The 20,835-nt window shown below is 41.9% G+C and overlaps 2 protein-coding genes across 6 annotated transcripts in view; both read right to left on the bottom strand.

The window, feature by feature from the left end:
• The window catches only part of MEMO1 (mediator of cell motility 1), a 37,899-nt gene extending 19,044 nt beyond the window's left edge, over positions 1–18,855 (bottom strand). For 3 of the 4 annotated variants that reach the window (XM_062490276.1, XM_062490278.1, XM_062490279.1), the window contains exon 1: positions 8,452–8,611. In XM_062490276.1, coding sequence (XP_062346260.1) covers positions 8,452–8,512 — 61 coding nt within the window. In that variant the 5' untranslated portion in view covers positions 8,513–8,611. Of the gene's footprint in view, positions 1–8,451; positions 8,612–9,877; positions 9,976–13,788; positions 13,887–18,775 lie in introns of those variants that run through there. The other variant, XM_062490277.1, reaches the window with a different exon arrangement.
• On the bottom strand, positions 15,275–20,630 carry DPY30 (dpy-30 histone methyltransferase complex regulatory subunit). 2 transcript variants are annotated; one of them, XM_062490280.1, is made up of 5 exons: positions 20,446–20,630; positions 20,214–20,287; positions 20,082–20,129; positions 18,776–18,918; positions 15,275–15,499 (listed from the first exon to the last, which is right to left on the bottom strand). In XM_062490280.1, exons 1-5 carry the CDS (start codon positions 20,597–20,599, stop codon positions 15,427–15,429), a joined length of 492 nt encoding a protein of 163 aa, XP_062346264.1. In that variant the 5' UTR covers positions 20,600–20,630; the 3' UTR covers positions 15,275–15,426. The 2 variants fall into 2 exon arrangements, with proteins under 2 accessions (XP_062346264.1, XP_062346265.1); XM_062490281.1 differs by having other exon boundaries at positions 20,554–20,630.
• Positions 20,631–20,835: the final 205 nt, after the last annotated feature.

Here is a 20,835-nt window from a genome sequence, read left to right as displayed (position 1 = left end):
TAGAGTAAGTAAGAAAGAATCCTTCCACATGACTTACATGCCATTGTCACCCAGGGAGTAATAACACAAAGACATCTGGTAGTGAGTCAGCTAAGTTCATCACCTCAATTTACAGCTGTCATGGCCCAAATTTGTAGGTTAAGCCAAACCAGCACATTCTTTCCACAGCCAACCTCACCTTGTCGATGAGGCTGAAGTGCTTTCATGCCAAGTGTCAACACAATGTAATGGCATTTCGCTCCTTTTCCTGCAGCCACCATTACACATACAAAACATACTTTTCCAGATTGGTAGGGAAGACTTCGTGTTTGCTCTGAAACCTCAGTCTCAGTGAATGCTTTTTTTTACTGGAAGAGCATAAACCTCAATCAAAATTTAGAGCAGCACCAGGGAAAACTGCTCAAGTTCCCCTTGGCTGCACATGAACAGCACTTGCAGCAAGTCAAGTAATGCTGGAGTACAGTGACAGTAACACTGCAGTCCCCAGCCTTGACAGCTTTTACTTGTCCAAGAATGTCTCCTACCTATAGGAGCCACCACCCTTCTTTGAGTCCCCCACTTCTTAACTTTTCCCATTGATGAAAAAGTCTACACCTTAAAAAAGTGTCTAATAAATACTACAACACGTGTGGTAAGAAGTGAGTAGGTCTTTATTCCTGTAGAGTGTTATAAAAAAATCAAAGTAATAGTGAAACCCTGGGGGCTGGAATACAATTAGCTTAGTAACCGGAACTTAGGGAACTCCTTCATAATTCTGGAGGTGAATCTGAAACAATGAAATTGTTAGGCAAACTCAAATCTGAAACATGAAAGAGGACTAACAGTTAAAATTGCCTTAAATGTAAGGATTTTTCAAAAAACACAGACCACACTTGGGAAAAAGAAAAACAAAAAAACAACCAAACCAATTTCTCAATGCAACAAAAGCCAAATTCTTGAATGAAGAACAAGATTCAGCTATGCAAAGACTAAGATTTGTCAGAAATAGAAGACTATTTCCAACAACTCATGTTAATGGGCACATTCTCCACTGCTAGCATGTTCTCTCCAATATTGATTACATGGTGAAATCAGACTACAAGCAATGCAGAAATTTACCTATGCAAACAAGAGCCAGGGGAAAATCAAGATGTAAACAGAGATTACACCAATGCCACATTAATTCCTTTTTATATGTATCATAAGATGGAACTAAAACTCCAAATAGTGCTTGAATAGGGGAAAATAAAACTGAGGCCACAACAGAAAGATTGAAACAGACATTGAAATCTGCTTTGGTGGCAGTTCTTATTTGTATGCCCCAGTTCTCCAGTATTCCACTAGTTTGTGATTTTCCTTTACTGAGAGTTGGCAGGAATTAAAAAAAAAAAAAAAAAACACAAATCCCAAGCTATAACACCACTCATTAAGAATAGCAACCAACATGTACCTACCTAGCTTCATAAAAACCTTCATACTCAGGTCATTCAGAGATCCAAACAAATGATGCTCTGTTCCGTGCCTCTGAGAATGATTTCTGCTTTAATACACACTAAATGTAAATGAAATTTGTGAAAGTATTCACAGACTCTTGCAGGCCTATTTTAATGATACCAGAACTACACCAAATACAAAACTCTTTTTCAATTCCAGCTGTACAGTGAAAGTTGAATCTACATTCTTTTCTTGAATTATGTTGATTTTGACAGTATTTAAGTGATTCAGCTAGAAATAATAGCCTAGAAATTATATTTCAAATTATTCCAGTACACTTTTTTGGTATACAATGCTGAATTATACTGTTTGCATATTAATACTGTGTTCCATGTTTAATTCATAAAAGAGTCAGTAATGACACATCCAGTTTCCCCATAAAAAGCCTAAAAAAAGATAAACAACCAAAGGGAGAGAGATATTACATTTGGTGTTTAACATTGCAAAGCAAATACTTGATGAATTCGTAAGACGCTATGATTAGTTGTTCATAGATTGCAAGGTAAGAACTTAAGTTAACAGCTGTATTTTTAATGCTTCAGCTAATGTCACAACATTAAGATTGCATGATCAGTACATTAATTATCCTGCTATTGCAGAAAGCTCTGTTCACTACAAGAGATCATAGAATTATTGAAGCTGGAAAAGACCTTTAAGATCAGAGAGTCCAACCATAAGCCTAACACTGCCAAGTCCACCACTAAAATACATCTGATTTCAGTGATTCCCCCCACATACTTTTTCCATGTTTTCCTGGATCCATTTGTCTATGAGCATCTACAAACAACACGATGATTCATTACTTCTACATTACATTTATGAACAAGCTGTGCAATGAGTTATTCCAATTTTGGGGAGTATGCCAGGGTTCTTGGCACACCACAGTAAACCACTTTTATAGACTCTTTTATGACATAGAGAACATCTTCCTCAACCCCTCATCTGCATTCCTAGTCTAAACCACAGAGTCACACATATGATTCCCTTCTGAGCACTTCAGCTGCATCAGAGACCCATACCCAACATGCTACAGAGAAGAAAGAGATCCTGCCCTAAGTTAAGGTGGGATACGGCCACTCAGGGTCAGCGAACCCAGTAGCAGCATCTGCCCTTAGAAAGTGTGGGCAGCAGGCCTGGGGAATGGATTACACATGTACAGGAACATCACAGCAAAGCAGAAACAGCTGTAACTGATGTACACACTTTCTCTAATGCTGATGAGAAGTTCCAGCCCATGCCAACAAGCATACAAATGCTGGGATTACAGCACTATTTGTTAAAAGGAACAGTCATTCTCACATCACTCCTCAGTGCCTCCAACCCCAGAAGGCACAAATGAGAACAGTTTTATTATCTCAGAATCACACTGCTATTGCATCTTGAAGCTGCCTACCTCAAAGAACTACTAACAGAGCAAGTAGGTTTCGACATCAGAAAAAACAGTATTTGGTACAAAGGCACTAAAAAAGCACTAAGCCTATCTTACTGGGGATTACAAAGGAAGAGGAGGGGCTGCAAATGTGCAAAAATAACGGCCAACTTTGAGGGAAATGCAACTTCTAAACTGATCATTCATGGCACACAATTGCCTTTTAATTTATTTTCTGATCTCCTGAAATTCTTCAAGGCACTATACTTTTCTGCTGATCTACACACCATGTCTCCCACCCAAAAGACAAGGTCGAAATATCGCTGGCTGTATGACAGCCAGTTATTTGAGAGTTCTGGCACTTCTTGTCCAAACAAGTTAGAAGCTTAATTCCTATAAATGGTAGCAACAAGATGTCAGTGCCTACCTCCTTTGGGGTTCTTTGGCTGACAAGCTAGGGCAGCAGAAAACTCTAAACACAAATGCACCATTAAGTTGAAAGTATCTTCAAATATTTACTGGCCATTTACTTGGCCCATCATAAAAAAAAAGGACTTTGAAGACAATGAGCGCAATGGTGTTTCAAGTCAACACAGCAATTACTCCACCAACTCACATTTGCATTAATAAGCTTATGGAAATTAAAGGTCTCCTTAGTTGAGACAAGCTGGCACAGGCTAACAGCACACTTCTGGCCACTATGGTTTGGTCAAGGAAAGAAGAGAAATAAGCCCTAACTAATACAACAACACACTTATTTTGTAGGGCAAGTTTCACATCATTTAGCATTGTTATTAACACACACTCTCTATTTGATTTTTATTTCCTGTGACCTGGAAGAGCCTACTAAAAAGCTTCATGTTTTACCAGTATCATCATGCCACTGAATGGGGAAAAGTTGAAACAAGAACTCTTATCACACACATTAATAAGGAACAGCACAGTATTCCATTAGCACTTCCAGGGGCCAGACAAGAGAGGCCAGCTGTGAGCCAATAAGCCATGTTCAACACGGTAATGTGACATCCCACTTGTCATGACATGCTATAGAGGAAAAAAAATATGTGCATAGCTGATGTTAATTTCCATTTCAGGACCATATGGATTGATTTCCCACAGCAGTAATTGCCCACCACTTGCTGAATCTACTCACATCTAAGAAAAGACTCCTCCATCCTGCATACAGTCCATGCTTAGGATAGCATGTCATTTCCATTGCATTTCATCTGCTCCTCTTGTATCTAGGAATGTGTCTGTCTGCATTCAAAGACACTGAAAATTGGGCCATTTTTGTTTCAAGTTGTCCTTAATCTTCTTCTTCCACTTGCTGGTTAAAAATCAATTTCTCAAGAGGTCTGGATACTAGGTGGCTGAATTAACACAGCAGGCCTGGGACTTTCTTCCAAAAATAAATGTGAGTGTAGTATTTTTCACCACACAACAGTGATATTTTCTTTTTTTTTTTTTAACAATTTACATGACAGCAGTGCTGTGTGATATTTCTATTAACATTGTATGCTTTTATCTAAATTTTGCAAATGTTTTCAGTGGACAGCATACACCAAGCTGCTAGTCCACAAGAGCAATGGCATGTCATATACTATTAACTTATTTTAAAAGCAGACATGCAGATCAAGCTCTGCAAGTACAGAACAAGGCTGTTTAGACCAGTGGCCTACTATCAGCAATGGGCATAGCACAGTTGCAGTTTGGAAGCCCTGCTGTAAAGTTTCCCATGCTCAGCAGTGCTGCTAAGTAGGAGGAGGAACAACTGACCAGATTTCACTGTTCTCCTTGCTGCCCATCAAATGCTCCAGAGGTGTACACCTGAAATTCATTAAGATGCTGCACTGACTGATGTGGAATGAACATGAAATTCCCCACACCAAGAATTCTAGAGGAAAAGAGATGGCAGTGCTTTTGGTTAAAATTTTAGAATTAAAATTTACCTGCTGCAACTTCCTAAAGAACTTAATATTTAGATTTTTTGTTTCTATTGTTACAACAGCACACAATGAAGAACACATGGGAAGTCAAATGCTGCAACATCCTGGCAAAGTTCATCTCCCACTTCTTTCCCCCTTCTCAGCTTTACTGAGTAAGAAGCAATGAGCTTTCCCCCGGGACCTAACTTTCCCTCTAATACAAAGTTGTTTACTTAGATGAAACACTGTAACATGTGAACATGCCTGGATGTGCATAATTGCACAGCCAGTCACACCTGCTCTACAGCATTCATCAGCATCGAACAAATAGGTAGCATATTCATACTAGAATGGAGTGCATGTTTGTATTTTCCAAGGCAGAACCTAAGCAGTACATAACCCATAGCTGAAGAAAATCATGGAGCAACGGTCTATTTTCAGGTGAAGTAATTGCTGTCCCTTGGAAATGAGGTATCTCTAAACACAAGAAGTGGCATTTCTTCCAAACCCTGTTATACAAACTGCATTGACCATCCATGAAGAGTAGTAGCTCCTTAGTGGTTGTGGCTTCACTTCTGATATTGTTTCCACTCCTGGAGTGCAGAGGAGACAGCTAACCCAGTTTAACCTCTGACCACATTCTGGATCCATCCTTTGTCTTCTTGCCCCTCAGCTGGCTTTGGCCCTTCTTTCCCAGAGCTGACTTCTATAGCCAGATCTTAGAGAATTCTTTTTTTATTTTTTTAATAGCAATGGATGCTTCACTTTTGCAGTAAACCCCCTGTCAAGCCCAGGATGCCATGCATCATCCTGGATTGTGTGTTAATGTTTTAGCCCTAGGTACCAAGCACCTCAGGATAAACTACCACTTAAAAACCTTATCCTCACTCAGTCCCTTTAAAAATTCTTTAAGATTAAAAGATTTTGAACATACCTGTCAAAAATCACATTTCTCATCTTAACTACAGAGCAGGATGAGGGGGTCGCCAGGGCATCCACTCACCCTGTGTAATCAAACTCAGCTCTGTAGAAAGAGAGCAGTTTGGAGGAAACGGGAAGCTTAAATGCTCACCAGTTTTATATACAACACAGCACATTGCTTCTGGGCCGAGACAGTAGCACAAAGAACAGAGGAGGTAGGAGGACTTGAAAAGACAATCCCTAGAGAACCATGGGAACACATGGAAGAACTACCACAATTCAAACTAATCCCTGCATCAGCTCCAGCCTTGAAGCTATGCAGGCTGTAAACATACGGTAAAATCCATTTTCTTCAAGTAGTACAATTGAGGAGCCTATGTTACAAGTTTGATGTAGCAGCTGACATGTGAGTCTAGCCTGAAATACAAGAAGATTTTAAGTTAAATCTGTGATGAACACATAGCCTCTTTGTCCCCATTTGTTTTCTCCTGAGTTTTGATGGGCCTTCTTAAACAGCACACAAAAATTACCTTTCACGCAACTAATAATAGGTAGTCCTTGTCTTGCTGAACAGGCACAATTCCTGCACTCGCATACCCAGTGCAAGTAGCAGAAGAGAGTTCTATAGCAAGACACATACTATTGCAAGATGCAATACTTCTTGCTCATTTAAGGAAAAATATATTTCCAAAATCCCCAGATTATGCAACATGAACCATCTACCCCCACCAAACACACTGTAACAATTTAACTTGTCACAAGCACAGCTGTCATAATTCATGATTACAACATGATTCAGTTTGGGCTTTTTTTTGTTTTTCATGCACTGTGTCTGTACAACCATCCCTCATCTCCTCAACAAGCAATTGCCACAGGGCTGCCCAAAAGCAATGGGAGTAACATGGTTTTGGATATCCTACTACAAACAACTAGTACCGGCCAAACTAGTCACACATACTTACTAGTGTACAGTTTAACTAAAATATGCAGTGGATTTTTATAGAAAATAAAACAGTCAAACACAGTATCCATGCCTCTTAAATGATTTTTCTTAAATCAAAATTCCTCTTTGCAAGTATCCAGTAATAACTCGATTTTGAAGTCCAATACCAAAAAAACTACATAATTTGCATGTAAGGTCATGTATCTGTTCCATATCATAGATCAGTTTTCCACATTACTCATAAATGAAAATATAAATTGCAGGACCAAGGTGCTTACCACAAAGCTCTGATGTTTTGATGTCTTTGCACATGGTTAAATCTATACCTTTAATATGATTTTGTATACTTCCTGTAAATGTACTACCTACCCTTCTAGATAATTAGAAATAAACGTAGTTGCAAGCTGCACGAAGATTTGAGGCCAGTTTTGTAATGGATGCAAGAATTATGTTTAGAGTATTAAGCTCAGAAGGAAAATAATCATCCTCTATTGTTATCTTGAAAATGCCTACCCAACCATTTGAAGCCCAGCTACCTATCACACAATCCGCCTCTTCCTGTGTTACCCTCCTCCCTGTATTTCTTTTCTTCCCTTGCATTTATTGCCTCATACCTCGTTCATCAGTTTATGGAGGAGAGGGGAAGACATCTATTTTAGCCAAGAGAAGTGTATGAATTTTCATATGCAATTCTTCTCAGATGTTAATTTAGGATCCTGAATGCAACACTTCATTGTTTGGTTTGGTTTATTTCCAATTGTACTCCTTATCCCTCTGAACTGCTCATTACGACAGCCTCTTGTTCATCTAAGCTCGTTCACCTGCAGTTTTGTAATCATCTTTACTCCCGGGGCCAGTAAAAGAACATCCCTTACAAATCTTATTAACAGCTCTGAAAAGACAAATATGTATATCCTTATCACAAAAGCGGTTCTGCCCCAAAAGCGAACAAAACTTATCTCCAAACACATGTGCTATCAAGCCGTCATGCATTTCTGCCTTTTTTTTCGGCGTGGGCGCAGGGATCTGTAGCTTGCTTTCCAATGCACCACGCTTTTCTTCTATTCTTCTGCAAGTACCACATGCTCAGCTTAAATGGACAGAGAGCCACTCTGCACTATTGCTTAGAAACTTTTCACTCCTACTAAAGAAAGTGCTCGGGAAGGAAAAATAGGCTCTCTTGGACTACAAAAAGAGAAATAAATCTCCCTATTTTCACACCTCGACAAGAAGTAAGATAAACCTCCTTATGTTCACACCTTTCCCCCTGCTTTCTAACCCCAGACAGCCGGTGTTTTGTCATGGAATTAACGAAAAAAAAAAAAACAACAACCAAAAAAAAAAAAAAAACCAAAAGAAACCCACAGGAGCAGCAGCAGCAAATACTGAAATTCGTCCAGTGGGCTCTGACGGAGAGCAACACTCGGTACGAAGCACAGCCCCGAGCTGGCTGCAGCCCCGCCGCCGCGACACGGGGAGCTGCGGCGAGGCGCTGCTGCCGGGCAGGGCAGGCACACGAGGTGCATCCGGGGGGGCCCGGTCCATCCTCGGCGACGACCGAACGCCGGTTTCCGCCGAGAGGCGCCGCTGCCGGAGGAGAGGGACAGCGGCGGCCGGCAGGTGCGTTCGGGGTGTGCTCCGCGGCACCACCTCCCCGGCTCTGCCCGCTCCCCGCCGGCGGCAGCCCCCAGCCCCCCCCGCCCGCCATGTGCCCGCGGGGGCGGAGCCGGCGGCCCCTCCCCGCGCCCGGTACCGGCCCCGGCGGCCGCAAAGTGCTGATTCAGCCCCCGCCGCCCGCTCCCCGCTCCCGGCGGCGGTACCTGAGGCCGTGTACCAGCTGCCGGCGTGGCTGGCCTCCCGGCAGAGCACCCGGTTGGACATCTTGGAGCCGGAGCCGCCTATGGTGTTCGGGGGGGGCGCTGGGGGACGGGCCCGCCCGCGGCGGCGGCGGCGGCGGCGCTGCTCCCCCTCCTCCCCCGGCACGGCCCGGGCCCCGCGGGCGGAGGCGGCGCTGCCGGGGCGGCGCGAGCCGGGGGCGCGGGGCCGGGCGGGGTCGCGGAGGGGGGACGCGGGGACAGAGCCCGAGGCCGCCGCCGCCAACTCCGCGCCGGCGGGTGGTGGGGGGGGGAGGGGGGGGGCACGGAGAGAAGGAGGCCGCGGCCGCAGCTGGGTTTGGCCCCGCTCGGCTCCCGTGGACTAAGGGCCGCGCGGGCGCCGCGCCCCCATTGGGCACCAAAGCAAAAGCCTCACGGTGATTGGCCGCTCGCCCTTCGCCGGCCCCGCCTACCTCTTTGACAAGTGCGGCACCGCCCCGCGGGGGAGGGGGGAAGGGGCGGGGCCAGGCGGGAGAGCCCGCCGCGGATTGGCCGGCGCGTTGCCGTGGCGATGGGAGCCGTGCGCGCTGATTGGCCGGGCCGTGTCTCCGTGGTGGCGGGGCAGATTCCGGGCGCGGGTCAGGTGAGGGGAGCGGCGTGGGGGGGCCTGGGGACCCCCGGGGTGACCCGCGAGAGCGCCCCCTTATCCGCTGCCTCCACTGCCTCCCGCGCCCGGCACGGCCGGGGGGAGCGGTTGGGATGCTGAGGGCTCGAGGGACGGGGCACTGTTTCCCAAAGGCCTCTTTGGGAACATGGATTTTGCTGCGCCGGGTCTCCGTGTTTCCGAACTAGGATCCTTCCCTAAGCCTTCCTGCCCGTGCCCTGACGCCCGTGGCAGCACGCCATGGAGCGAGGGCCGTGGGAGTATAGCTGTGTGGAAGTCTCCGCTTCTTCTCAGCTTAATACTTCCCCACCCCTTTAATTTTTTTTTCCTTTTTTAATTATCTGGGTGAATGGACTGCTGCCATGGAGACATCAAGCGTGGCTCAAAATAGCTAACGAGGCAGGACTGAAAAGGGGAGTATAGCCGGTACAAAAGGGGGGAAGGGAGAAAGCAATTTCAGCCGCTGACGTGAGAGATGCAACCAGCAGAGAGAAACCACAACAGGAGAGACGAGTGGCTGCAGCCATTAAGGCCATAAAGGCAGTCTGGGGCTTTGTGAGGTGGAGCACGCGTGGGCCAGGTCCGGAAACACATTATCCTCCTCCCCCCTTTGTCATCTAATTCTTCGAGAAGTCCTCCAGACAGTTATAAACGCGTGCAAAATACAGAGGTTTGGGGGGTTGCTTTGTTTTTGTTTGGTTGGTTTTGATTTTTTTTTTTTTGCAATAAAACGAAGCGAGGGGGAAAAGCCATGATTCGCCAGTATACCTTGAAGATCAAAAAGGCTCATGCTGCAGGCATGGCTGGTCTCCTTTTTATCAGTGAGCATCCTCCTCTGTACTCGTGTCACTGCCTTGCCAGTGCACCTGAGGAAAGGACAGTAAGGACTGGGGTCTCCAGTTAATAATATTTCTGGTAGTACCCATGAGGAAATGGGGCCTGATTATCCCAGCAAATGTCTAATGTTTTATGAAGCCTTCACTGCTCTACATATTCTTACAGTATCCTATTTTTATTTTACAGTGTCTTCAAAAAGGTTAATGCAGATTATAACTGCTACCTACACTGGAAGAACTACCCTACCTGACTGTTTTAATATAAAACTACATTGGTAGTTGTGATAGCTCTCAAATCCTTTACATAAACTTCAGTACTAAGAGTAGTTCCTGACATGATCCTTCAGTAAAGTTAACTAAATGCAGCAGAGGATAAATTTTACTGCACGGAGAAAAATACACGTTGTGACTACATGCTATAAAAATGGGTCACACCAGGGTATATTCAAGTTATTGATACACCATTGTCCCACAGTCCATCGCCAACAGTTAGAAGAGGATGCTAGGAGGAACATTTTTATTATAAAACATAATTTTTAATTATCTGGTATTCTATCACTTAAAGGAACAGCTTTCATTTTCTATAAGCATTTCCCTTTCAATTAAATTAAAATATAAGAACTGTGTAGTAATCCAGATGGTTTAGTAACTAAAAAAATTTTATAAGTATTTTCTTCTAGGTGCACTATCTTTCTTTAGTGTTTTTTTTTTTCTCTTCTGCTTGCCTTTTAGAATTCCTTAAATATATTTCTTCTTGTTTTTGCTATACAACAGGCTGGGTTCCTTTTCTTCTTGTGCTTTTTTTTAAGCTTTCTTCTCCCTTGCTTTCCTCATTAACCTTTCTTTCCTTGTGTGTAGTTTTATCTCTCCTAGACTAGGTGCAGGTTAGGATGAAGTTTTACCGGGTGTAACATGAACATGGCATCCATGCAGATGCAGAGGAACATTACAGCTCAGTGTTAGGAGGTCACAGAAAGCACAGGCTTTCTTTTTCTAATCCTTAAATTGTGGTGACAGGTGAATCTCTGCCCTTCTCTGTTATCAGTGAGCACTGTCAATCCAGAGCCCATGGAAGCTGGAGAACATCCTCCAGTTTTTGCTTGCTCCTGACAGAGCTTGTCAGCCATAACACTACAAAAGGAACTTCTACCATTTCCACTGCTAATGCTGACAATAGGATATTAATTTATACCCTATCACAAGTAGTCATAATACTACTGAGCAATGTTTAGTGATTTGTGGGTTCCTGTTGGTAACTATCCTCTCCTGATCATGAACTGTTTGTGCTCCTTCAGTACCACCTGGAAATGGAAGAGGCAGAAACAGAAAAGCAGTCAGTTCTTCAAGGAGTGCCTGGAAAACGCTCTCAGGCACGTGGTGCGAGTCTTGGGGTGTCCCGTGCAGAGCCAGGAGTTGGACTTGATCCTTGTGGGTCCCTTCCCAAAGGGTGGGATCCCACCGATGGTAGCGCTGCGCTTCCTGGCGCTCAGGACATGGAGTATGGAAATGTTCTAGCCACAAACAGAGAAGGCGTGGCTTTCAGTGGAATGATGTGAAGCATGGGTTAGGTTGGGAGATGCTCCTGATTCCTTTACAATTCTTCCAAGCACTGTATGGGGTGCAGTAACAGGAGCACTTAACAGTTCCGAGCTGTTATCCCAGTCATTTTCCTCCGATATGCAGGAGAGAGCTGACACAATGCATGGACAATCCCCAAGTCTGCACACCCTTAAAGCACAGACCTCTGCTGCACATGTGTCTGTTAGCAGTTTGTTCCTTAACTGGAAGAAAAGAGTGAAGGCACTGGCAAGGGTCCTTAGCATGCAGGGTTTTCTTTCGGTAACACCCTGTGACCAGCTGGGATGGGATATTTCCAGCTGGCCCAGCTTTCATAGTTTGTTGCTTTCTTGGTTTTTTGCTCTCATTGTCCTCTTGCACGTGGTTCTTTCCTAAGTGTTCTTCACAATGCCTGCTTCCTGTCCCCTCCCTTCTTAGGAAGCTGTTCACTGTTACTTTATGTTTTTCTATTTACAAACTGTTGTTCTGCATCTGAGGAACCTGCTGTTCCTACCAGTCCTTCCTTCTGCTGTCAAAAGCAGACGCCCCCAACGCCCCCACCTCACCCAGAGCTTCACAGTCCTTACAAGGGAAATATCTCCACTTCCTGTGTAACATAAGAGCATCTGAGATAATATCAGTGGGCAATTATCCATCTTGTAAATACTTCTCACCCACCCAGCAGTCTTTTATCAATTTAAGCTCCTCTTGGAAAACAGGTTTGTTACACACAATTGCAAAGCAAACATCAAGAAGAGAGCTAAAAAGCACATTTGGAATAGGAATATGACACATTCCTAGTCAGTGTTGCACTAGCACTGATGTAAACTGCCCCATAATTATTCATGGTACATTTACATTTGAAGTCCTCGCTTACAACTGTATTTGAATGGGAACACTGGCAGAAATGGTGCTGATAGACTTTCCATCGTGGTAATATGCCTCTTTCTGTAACAGCTGGCATTCTGTATTTCTGTGATCTAGGCTATATAGTCACTCTTAAAATGAATCCTGACTATGAAATGGAATAGGGAACACAAGCTAAGGCTTGGCTAAGAATAATTTGTTATGTAATTAGTACAATGATAAGAATATATGAAAACCTCCACTCTATGAAGCATGGTAGGCATAGGAATCTTTCTCACATTTCCTTTCCAGCTTATGGGTTTCAACTGCTTGTATCTTTCAGAGTTTTTCAGATTTTTCATTTGTTTGAAAGCAGGTCTTTTATTTGTGGAAAGTCTGATGGGGAGAGAAAAGTTCTTTTGATCAGACTGCTTTACAATGGTGACAGTGCCGCAGGAAATTAAATTGATTGCTCACAGAATTACTGATTTTAGAGAAAGTCCTTGATAAATCAGAGGAGGAAAAAAAAAAATACTTGGCAAGTCAAACTGTAATTTTAGGTAGTAACAAGGCTTCAGAACAGAAGGATTTAGAATACTTTGATCAGAATTGCTTTTAGTGGGAAATTCTTTTTTCTATCATCGTTCCCTTCCAGGTAAAAGAGTGTTCTCACTGGAAGCAGTTAAAACACACTTCAAAATAGTACATATGACTCATATATAATTCTTTCATAGTTACTGAAGAGTAACTTCTGGATATTTGAGATCTAAAATAGTCATATTTAAAGGCACGTTGTCAAGTAAACTAGGTATTCCATTTTATTTTCTACTCAACTTTACTACTCCACTTGGAGCATATATTCAGTTACCTGGAGTAGTGAACACTTAAAAGAAATTTAAAAAGAGAAAGTGGCTTTCAGCTAAGTTAGCAGTGGCCTGTCATACATCTAAAGTTGCCATTTTCAAGTACTTCTTCAAGCTTTTACTCTAAATGTATTTGTGTTTCAAAATTAAATACAATTTATCTTTATGCTTTCCTGTGGAGAAAGAGTACTTCTAAATTACATTGGGATGGCAAGCATCTGTCAAGTCTCTTGACAGAATTTCCATTGTTTTGTAGTGAAGAGTATTAACATTTAGACTTGATCGTTACTTTTGTAACTGAGAACTAGATAATACAGATAACTAACTTGCTACTTATTCCTGTTATAGAGGAAATACATCTGCTATTATATTCTCATCTAGGCTAGGGATTTAGTTCTGAGAGCTGGTGAGTTCACTGCTGCTAGTCACATTTCAGTTTATGTCTTAGAAGAGGCTGCCCAGAAAAACTGCAGTAGTAAATCTTCAAACATCATCACTGAGCGAATATGGCTTTTTCATTCTCTTAAATTACATCCCTAGGCTAGATGAGAAAATAATAGCAGATGACACCACATACCTGTGACGCCAGCAACTGAGTAGATGGCACACTGCTGGCAGGGACAGCTTCCCTTGGCACTGGGACTGATGCTTGGAGATTCCAGGTTGATGCAAGAGCTGTGCAGAAAGCCACAGTGTTTCATGTTTTGTGCAGCTGCTTGACAGGTGTTACTGTGAGGTAAGAAACCTGATTGTATTCTGAATTCAGGTACAACAATCGAAGAAAATTGCTTTGTCTGGGAAGGATTAAAAGCGAAAACTGCTTATTTTTGTTCAGTCTTGCACAAATTCTCAGCATAGAAGCTAGAAAGTAGCATAGATTCCCTTCGCATTTAACAGTTCTTACAGTCTTGCAAAGCTGTTTCTTATGAAATATTGGAATGTTATTTTAGCAATAAAAATAGCAGAACCAAGTCCTTATGGTGTTTCCTTGTCTTCACTTAAATGTTATTACTCATTCCAGAAAGTCAAAACACTGTTGCTAAAATCCTTTCAGTACCTTTTTAGTGTCACTGTTTGATGGAGACTGTGTTCACCACAATGCAATAGAATTAGTAATCACCTTCTGATTTTTAGTACATTTCCCAAAAGACAGCTTTTAGGCTTGATTGGGGGTTTGCAGGCTTCTTTCAATTTTTGTTCCCCACTTGTACTGCTCTTCGACTGTACTAATGCAATGTTTAAGATAGTAAGACATAGGTAAAATAGTGAGAACCTTCCTACTAACAGCAAGACCTCAGTCCCTTCAAGTTTTTAGACAATTCAACAAAGGGTAGCAGTACAGAGAACTGAATTACAGGACTCCTATACTGTTGCAGTTAATATGTCAAGACAGACACAGCTGGTACCACCACCAGCCCTTTAACTGGCAAACTACATGCCTTCTTCTCTTAACTCTTACTCCTTCTTTCATAGACCTCTCTCAGGAAACTGACTCCTTTTCTTACAGGCAGCTTCACACAGTACTGATGCTTTGTCTTACAGGCATCTCCACATTGCACTGACTCCTTCTCTCATCTGCAAGTTTCCCTCTTCCTACTACATGACTGGCTGAGCCCAAGCTGTCCCTTACCCAACCCTGTCTGTCCCTCACACAGCATCTTCTTACCTTATCTGTCCCTTGCATGACCACACGTCACTTCCTCCTCACAGCACAGCCACCAGATTCTGAGTCTCCAACTCCAACTGCCTGTAACTTGTGGCCAGCTAACCCACTCTTTCCTGATGTTCTGAAGCAAGTTCTCTACTTAAGCAATAAATTTTAACTATTGTGCATTTGTTTGCTTTCTGTTTAGTCATGTTGCACTGGAGGGTGCTATATAAAACCCACTTAAGCTACATAATATTAGCCATGTGATTCTTACAATAAATTGTTCCCCTTTATGTCACACATGCAGAGGATGTAGCCCCATGGAATTATTCAGACTTTCATCCAGTAGTGCAGTTTCAGTACTTTATTCTGAAAGTCTCTTAATAACTAGTTTAAAACAAGAGAACAATTAAATGTAAAGTGTTCTTTATTAAAATAAACTCAAAAGATAAAGCAAACTGTGCAGTTAAAGACAACAAGGTGGCCAAAGGATTTTTACAGCAGAAAACAAATTGCGGCAAATGAGCGTTTCAGTCTAGCAGCCAAACTGTCCTCATTTTTATGGAGTTAATTTCGGTCCTCAAATTGTGACTTGTTTTTTAAAAGATATGCTGCTAGAAATTCAATGGGATTGGGTGGTCTGCAAAGAAAAAAAGTAGATCAAAAGCAATTATTTTTTATTATATTAAATTAGGTAGCTGAAGGACCAATCACCTTCCCTTAAAAGCAAGGTAACTCCTCCCAAACATTTCTAAACATCAATGTAGGGAGGACCAACTACCAAGAGTGACTGTAAATTTCCAGTATTATGTCTAAAGAGAAAGTTTTTAAAAAGGGGTCTTAGTCACTGCTGGTTTAATGTTACTAAATTTCTAGAACAACTACATACCTAAAACCACAGTCTGTAAGCATAAATACTGTATGCACATCATTGGATATGACATGCATTTGCCTATTTCTTTAACTCATGCTATTTAAAGTAAAACTGAATCTCTTTTTTCCTTATTTTTTTTTCAATTGGTTATTGTGTATCACAGTGTATTAAGAGTTGTTTTCTCAGTTTCTGGCAACTGAAATGAACATAACAGATCTTAAAGTTTAAGAAGTGCTGTAACTTGCAAGTAGTAAATAATAAACACTTTAGATCACTGGCCTTAGTCTGTAATTTTTTTTAAGAACTCCTCCAGCTATACCATGTGAATCCTGCTAACCTGAATTCTGTCCACAGAAAAAATGGCGTATGTATTCCACAGCAGGTCAAACCAAAAGTCTGACAGTGAGCAAACATGCATATAAAGAGCACAAAAAAACCAACAACAAAAATATGCAGAAATACTTCTCAGGACCATCCTTTTGGCTTACACGCATGCACCAATTTCTGAGCTAGCACCCTGAATAGTGCTGGGTAGATTCCTCTACAGCTTTGACTAGTTGTCTCTTGAACACAAATAAAATTTTAATGTCCTCAACTGAAAGCAAAAAAAAAAATAGCTCAATTCTGTGACTTGTGAAGGGTCAGCCCTTTTGTTCATTATAAATTTGCTACCAGCTTTGTTTAATTTGATTACTGTATCAGAAGAGATAATAAACACTCTATCCCAATCTATTATCTCTGTGCTGCTGTGATTTAACAGGTTCCTAATATATTAGTCCACAGAAACCTCTTTTCTAGGTATCATCTATTTAGTCACTCTGTATACAGATAGCATTCCATATTTCTGACCACCCTGTCTCTCTCACTTTTTCACATTCTACCAGAATACAGGGGAATGACACAAAATACTAAAAATACAAGAACATCACAAATTTAAATAGTGACATTATGCTTGTTTTTTACCCCTTTATTTAATTTTTAAGTTGGTTTTACCCCTTCAATTTCCAAGCACTACCATTCAGAATTTATTTTTATTAAAGCGGTGCATTGACATATACATGTAACAGTTTAACGACATTTTTCCACAAGGATAGTTTTCAGCTCAGAATCTAACATTTTGTCAGTGGTGTTTTTCACTACCCTCAGAGGTCCACAATTTTATGTTTATTTGGATTCAATGTCACTTTCTGTCAGTTTAAATTTTTCATGGCAGTCTACACAGTTTTATGAAGTTCCTGCATAACTGCTTACAATTTATCAACTTAACAAACAGAAACTGAAACACAAAACTCCCTAATCTATTCTGTAAAACTCAGTCTCATTAACAACTTTTGTCAGCCACTTCTTCAAAGTGTTGTAAGTAATCTTTTCCATGATTGTAGTGTTGAGCTTGTTTCACCATGAAAATTCAACATTTGCTTCTACTCTCTATCTCATATCTTCCTTCCCATCAGTCCCTCATCCATATTAAGGTGTTTCCTTTAATATCCAATTAACTCTCTTTAAAAGCTGTTAGTGAATAACTCTGTGAAAAACTTAGAAATTTAAACAGACTGCATCATCTGCATTCCTCTTGATGTATGCTTGTGGACTCCTTCAGTAAACTCCAAGACATTTAAAAGACCTGACAAAACTTGGGTTGACCTCCTCCCAGACATGTCATTTATCCATACGCTCACTCTCCTGGACGGTAATTTCTACTGAATTCCAGGCATGATCATCAGATGTACTGGGCTGTTCCCTGAACATTTCTATATTTCTTTGAAAAGTAATTTAGCATCCACTAGTAACTTTCCTGTTCAATTTTAAGCAGTAGATTATACAGCAGAGCTGGCAGTTCAGCTTTCTCACTCCTGAGGGCTTATTATGCTCGAGCATAATAACTGCCAGCTTGACCTGGCAGGTTCTTACTATTCAGATTTTTACCTGTATGTTATCCCAACCCCTCCTATCAATGATCCAATTTCACTCCTGTGATGAGTGTCCATAAATAAGATGGAAAAAAGGCAAGGCAAGGCAAAGGGAAGGGAAAGAGAAAGGCAAGGAGAAAGGAAAGGAAGGTGAATAGTTTGCCTGTCATACAAATATCCAGAGTGTAAGGGTGGGGTATTAACCTTGGGCTGTGTTTTATATTGAGTCTGCAGCAGAATTCCCACAGATGTCAGCTGAAGATCTGCACATCCCGCAGGCGTGCACATGGGGTGGACCTCCCTAGGTGCCTAAATTTTGCTTAATTAGCTGTCTGTACACTGCAGCTTAAATTCCCAACTCCTTTTGAAGTTCATACACTGTTGATAGTTTTTCTGACTGAGATGCAATTATGTGATGGAATTATGGCCATCTATACCAGCTTCTGATTGTATTATTTTAGTCTGAGAGATGGGTTACACAGAGTACAATTTGCCACTAGTAAGGATACACCAAAAGGCTAGAAATTAGTTTTGTTAAGATGAAGACCTGTTCGCTCTCAGTGAAGGATACCCTTCTACACTGACTGGTAAAGAGAGTGGGGCACCTCAACTGCATAATCTTTACTCAGAAGGATAAACCATTAGTCTGCTTTCTACTGTGTTGACAGTGCAGGCTCAGCCACACCCTTAGAAAGTATTTAATCTCTGTCAAAGATGCATGTCATGCCTGATTTGTCTTTCCTTCTCTTAAATGTCAAGCAGAACTCTTTATAATTCCACACTACAAAAACCTTCAGAACTAGAACATCCTCTTGCCTTGCTTCTCTAAGGCGACTTACTTGATAAAATTAACAGAATCCCTCACATTTTTCTCTCTAAGACTTTGGCAGTAGCATACCTCATTGGGAGATCATGAATTGAGTAAGTAACTCCTATCATGCCGTGTGTGCCTAAGTGAGGAACCCATCCTTCATGGTCAATCACAGTAATTCATAGGTTCATAAACCTGTTGTAATGACGATCTTACAAAGAGCAAAACCATATTCAGTGTGTGAGGCCTGAAAGGTGCTGCACTGCCCAAGTTTGAGACCTACATTTTCCTAGGGACAAAAGGAATCTGAAAGTATCTTACCTCTCTTTTGCAAGAACAGCAAGTCCCTGTAACAAGATAGGTACAACTGTCTGATCCAAGTAGGCACGTGTGGGTAATGACTGAAGATCCACCTTTTGCTTTGACGCTTTCTCGGCATTTAGTTTCTCATTTTCTACTATCCTCTGAATTAAAAAAAAAAAAAGAAAAGTTAAGTGAACATTAGTAATAGCAGCCACACCTACTTTGAAGAATGTGTGCAAAGTACCCATCTCTGCAATTCGATGGCAATAATTTCTTTACATCTTTTAAAAATATTTAACTGCACATTCTTCCTTTCTCAAAAACCTAATCCAGAGGAACCTTCTGTTAAATTCCTATGTTTTGGAGAAAAACATTGTTTAGAAGTTGTAAGTTTCCTACGAGAGAAGACATCCAATACCCATAATTTTTACTTCTGTTTTTGTATTCACTGATTTGGACTCTACATCACTAAGACAGGAATGAGTACTAGAAAGAGTCTCAGTTACATAGCTCCTATACATGTGCTTCTAACACAAAATGCTAAAAGCACATGGAATTCAGGTGAAACCTGACAAAGGGGACTTTGCTAAAGGCAAGTCCTTTGTGACTGTGCTCTACTCAAGTATAGATGGACACTTTAAAGAAAACATATGCAAAATGCTTCCAGGTACTTCTTGATCAAAAACTGCTGAATCATCTTACACCATTAACTGTAGTTGAAAAGTGATACCCTCCCACTGCCAGTAAACCAAGTGTATTCAATGCAATGTACATGAATCTACTGACAAGGGACCAGTGTGTTATGGTTCTGTAGGAACCATGGAAGCTGAGGCAGAGAGACAAGCAGTTATCAGAGAGATGAGTCTTAGAAGATTTAAGAATAGTTTCTACAAAACCTTAGCACAGAATAAGAACTTACAATAAAGGGAGACTGAAGGTTTCTCTTTAATAAGAAGAGTAAATAAATGCCATAGAGTTAGGAAGTGACAGTCCCCATCTACCCAGCACAGGTTAAGTGTAATATGGATGGCTTTTTCTGTGCCATAATATGTATGTCTCACAGATAGCAATAAAACAGATAATAATCATAAGATACTTAATAAAAAAAACCCAAACAACTCATTAAAAGGCTCATTATTTACTACAGTATCATTTAATACAATAGAAGCAGCACAACAGAAAATATATTTACAACCATTTCCACGAGGGACAGGTATTGCTTAGCACCACTAATAATACTACATTTTCTGAAGTTAGACTCAGGATTCAGCTTTTTTTTTCCTAATCACAAATATGACTTCCACTGCAACAAAATCTTTGTTACCTCTACATTTTCAGTGAGGCCATATTCTGCATGAGGATTTTCCGGAACCTGTAAAATAACACACGGTTAGCAAAGCTAAAACGCTCCTTTTATGCATACAACATAAAGCACATAAAGCATTTCTTATAATACCTGTGGCTGTCCCTCCATAATCTGTTCTCCCTCCATGATTCGAAAAGTGAAATTTGATGGACGTACAGAAAGGTCTTGGAAAGCAAAAAAAAAAAAAAAAAAACAACAAACAAACAAAAAAAAAACCAAAAACAAACAAAAACAGGTCAGAACAGGTCAGTAGGCTGAGCTGAAGCCCATGTGAGTTAACATTGCATCACTAGGTTACTAATGGTTACCAAGGCACAATTACAAGAAAGCAGAGAGAGTAGAGAGTTGCTCCGTGCTCCCCCCCCGCGCCAAACTTGAACTGGTTTCTCCCGCACGCAGAACCGAGAAGCGCCTTTAAGTTTCGCGTTACGTCCGCTGAAGAGAGCAGTACGGGGATTAGAAAATACAGCACTCATCCCCCCGGGAAGTCGGGAGTCATCCCTTTCTTTCTTTCCTTCCGTCCCTCCCTCCCTCCCTCCGTCCGTCCGTCCGTCCGTCCGTCCGTGCCCACCCCGGGCAGGGCCGGGCTGGGGCCGCGCCGCAACCGCGGGCCACGTGCGGGCGCCGCCCCCGGCCGTGCCCCGGGCACCCCGCGGGGGCGAGGCGGCCCCGCCGCAGGGCTCTCACCGCCGGTCGGTCCGGGATCGGCAGG

This window comes from Cinclus cinclus, chromosome 3 (assembly GCF_963662255.1).
Source record: "Cinclus cinclus chromosome 3, bCinCin1.1, whole genome shotgun sequence".
Taxonomy (NCBI): domain Eukaryota; kingdom Metazoa; phylum Chordata; class Aves; order Passeriformes; family Cinclidae; genus Cinclus; species Cinclus cinclus.
Note: the sequence above shows the minus strand (reverse complement) of the source record. Positions and strands in the feature narration are given on the sequence as shown.

Bases quoted from the DNA above. Each gene is read 5' to 3' on its own strand.
- DPY30 (XM_062490280.1), bottom strand. From the start codon at position 20,599: ATGAGTGCTGTATTTTCTAATCCCCGTACTGCTCTCTTCAGCGGACGT. The intron at 20,288-20,445 runs GTAATTGTGCCT...TTGCTTTCCAAG, and splicing joins TCTACTCTCTCTGCTTTCTT to ACCTTTCTGTACGTCCATCA. The intron at 20,130-20,213 runs GTATTATAAGAA...GTTATTTTACAG, and splicing joins TTATGGAGGGACAGCCACAG to GTTCCGGAAAATCCTCATGC.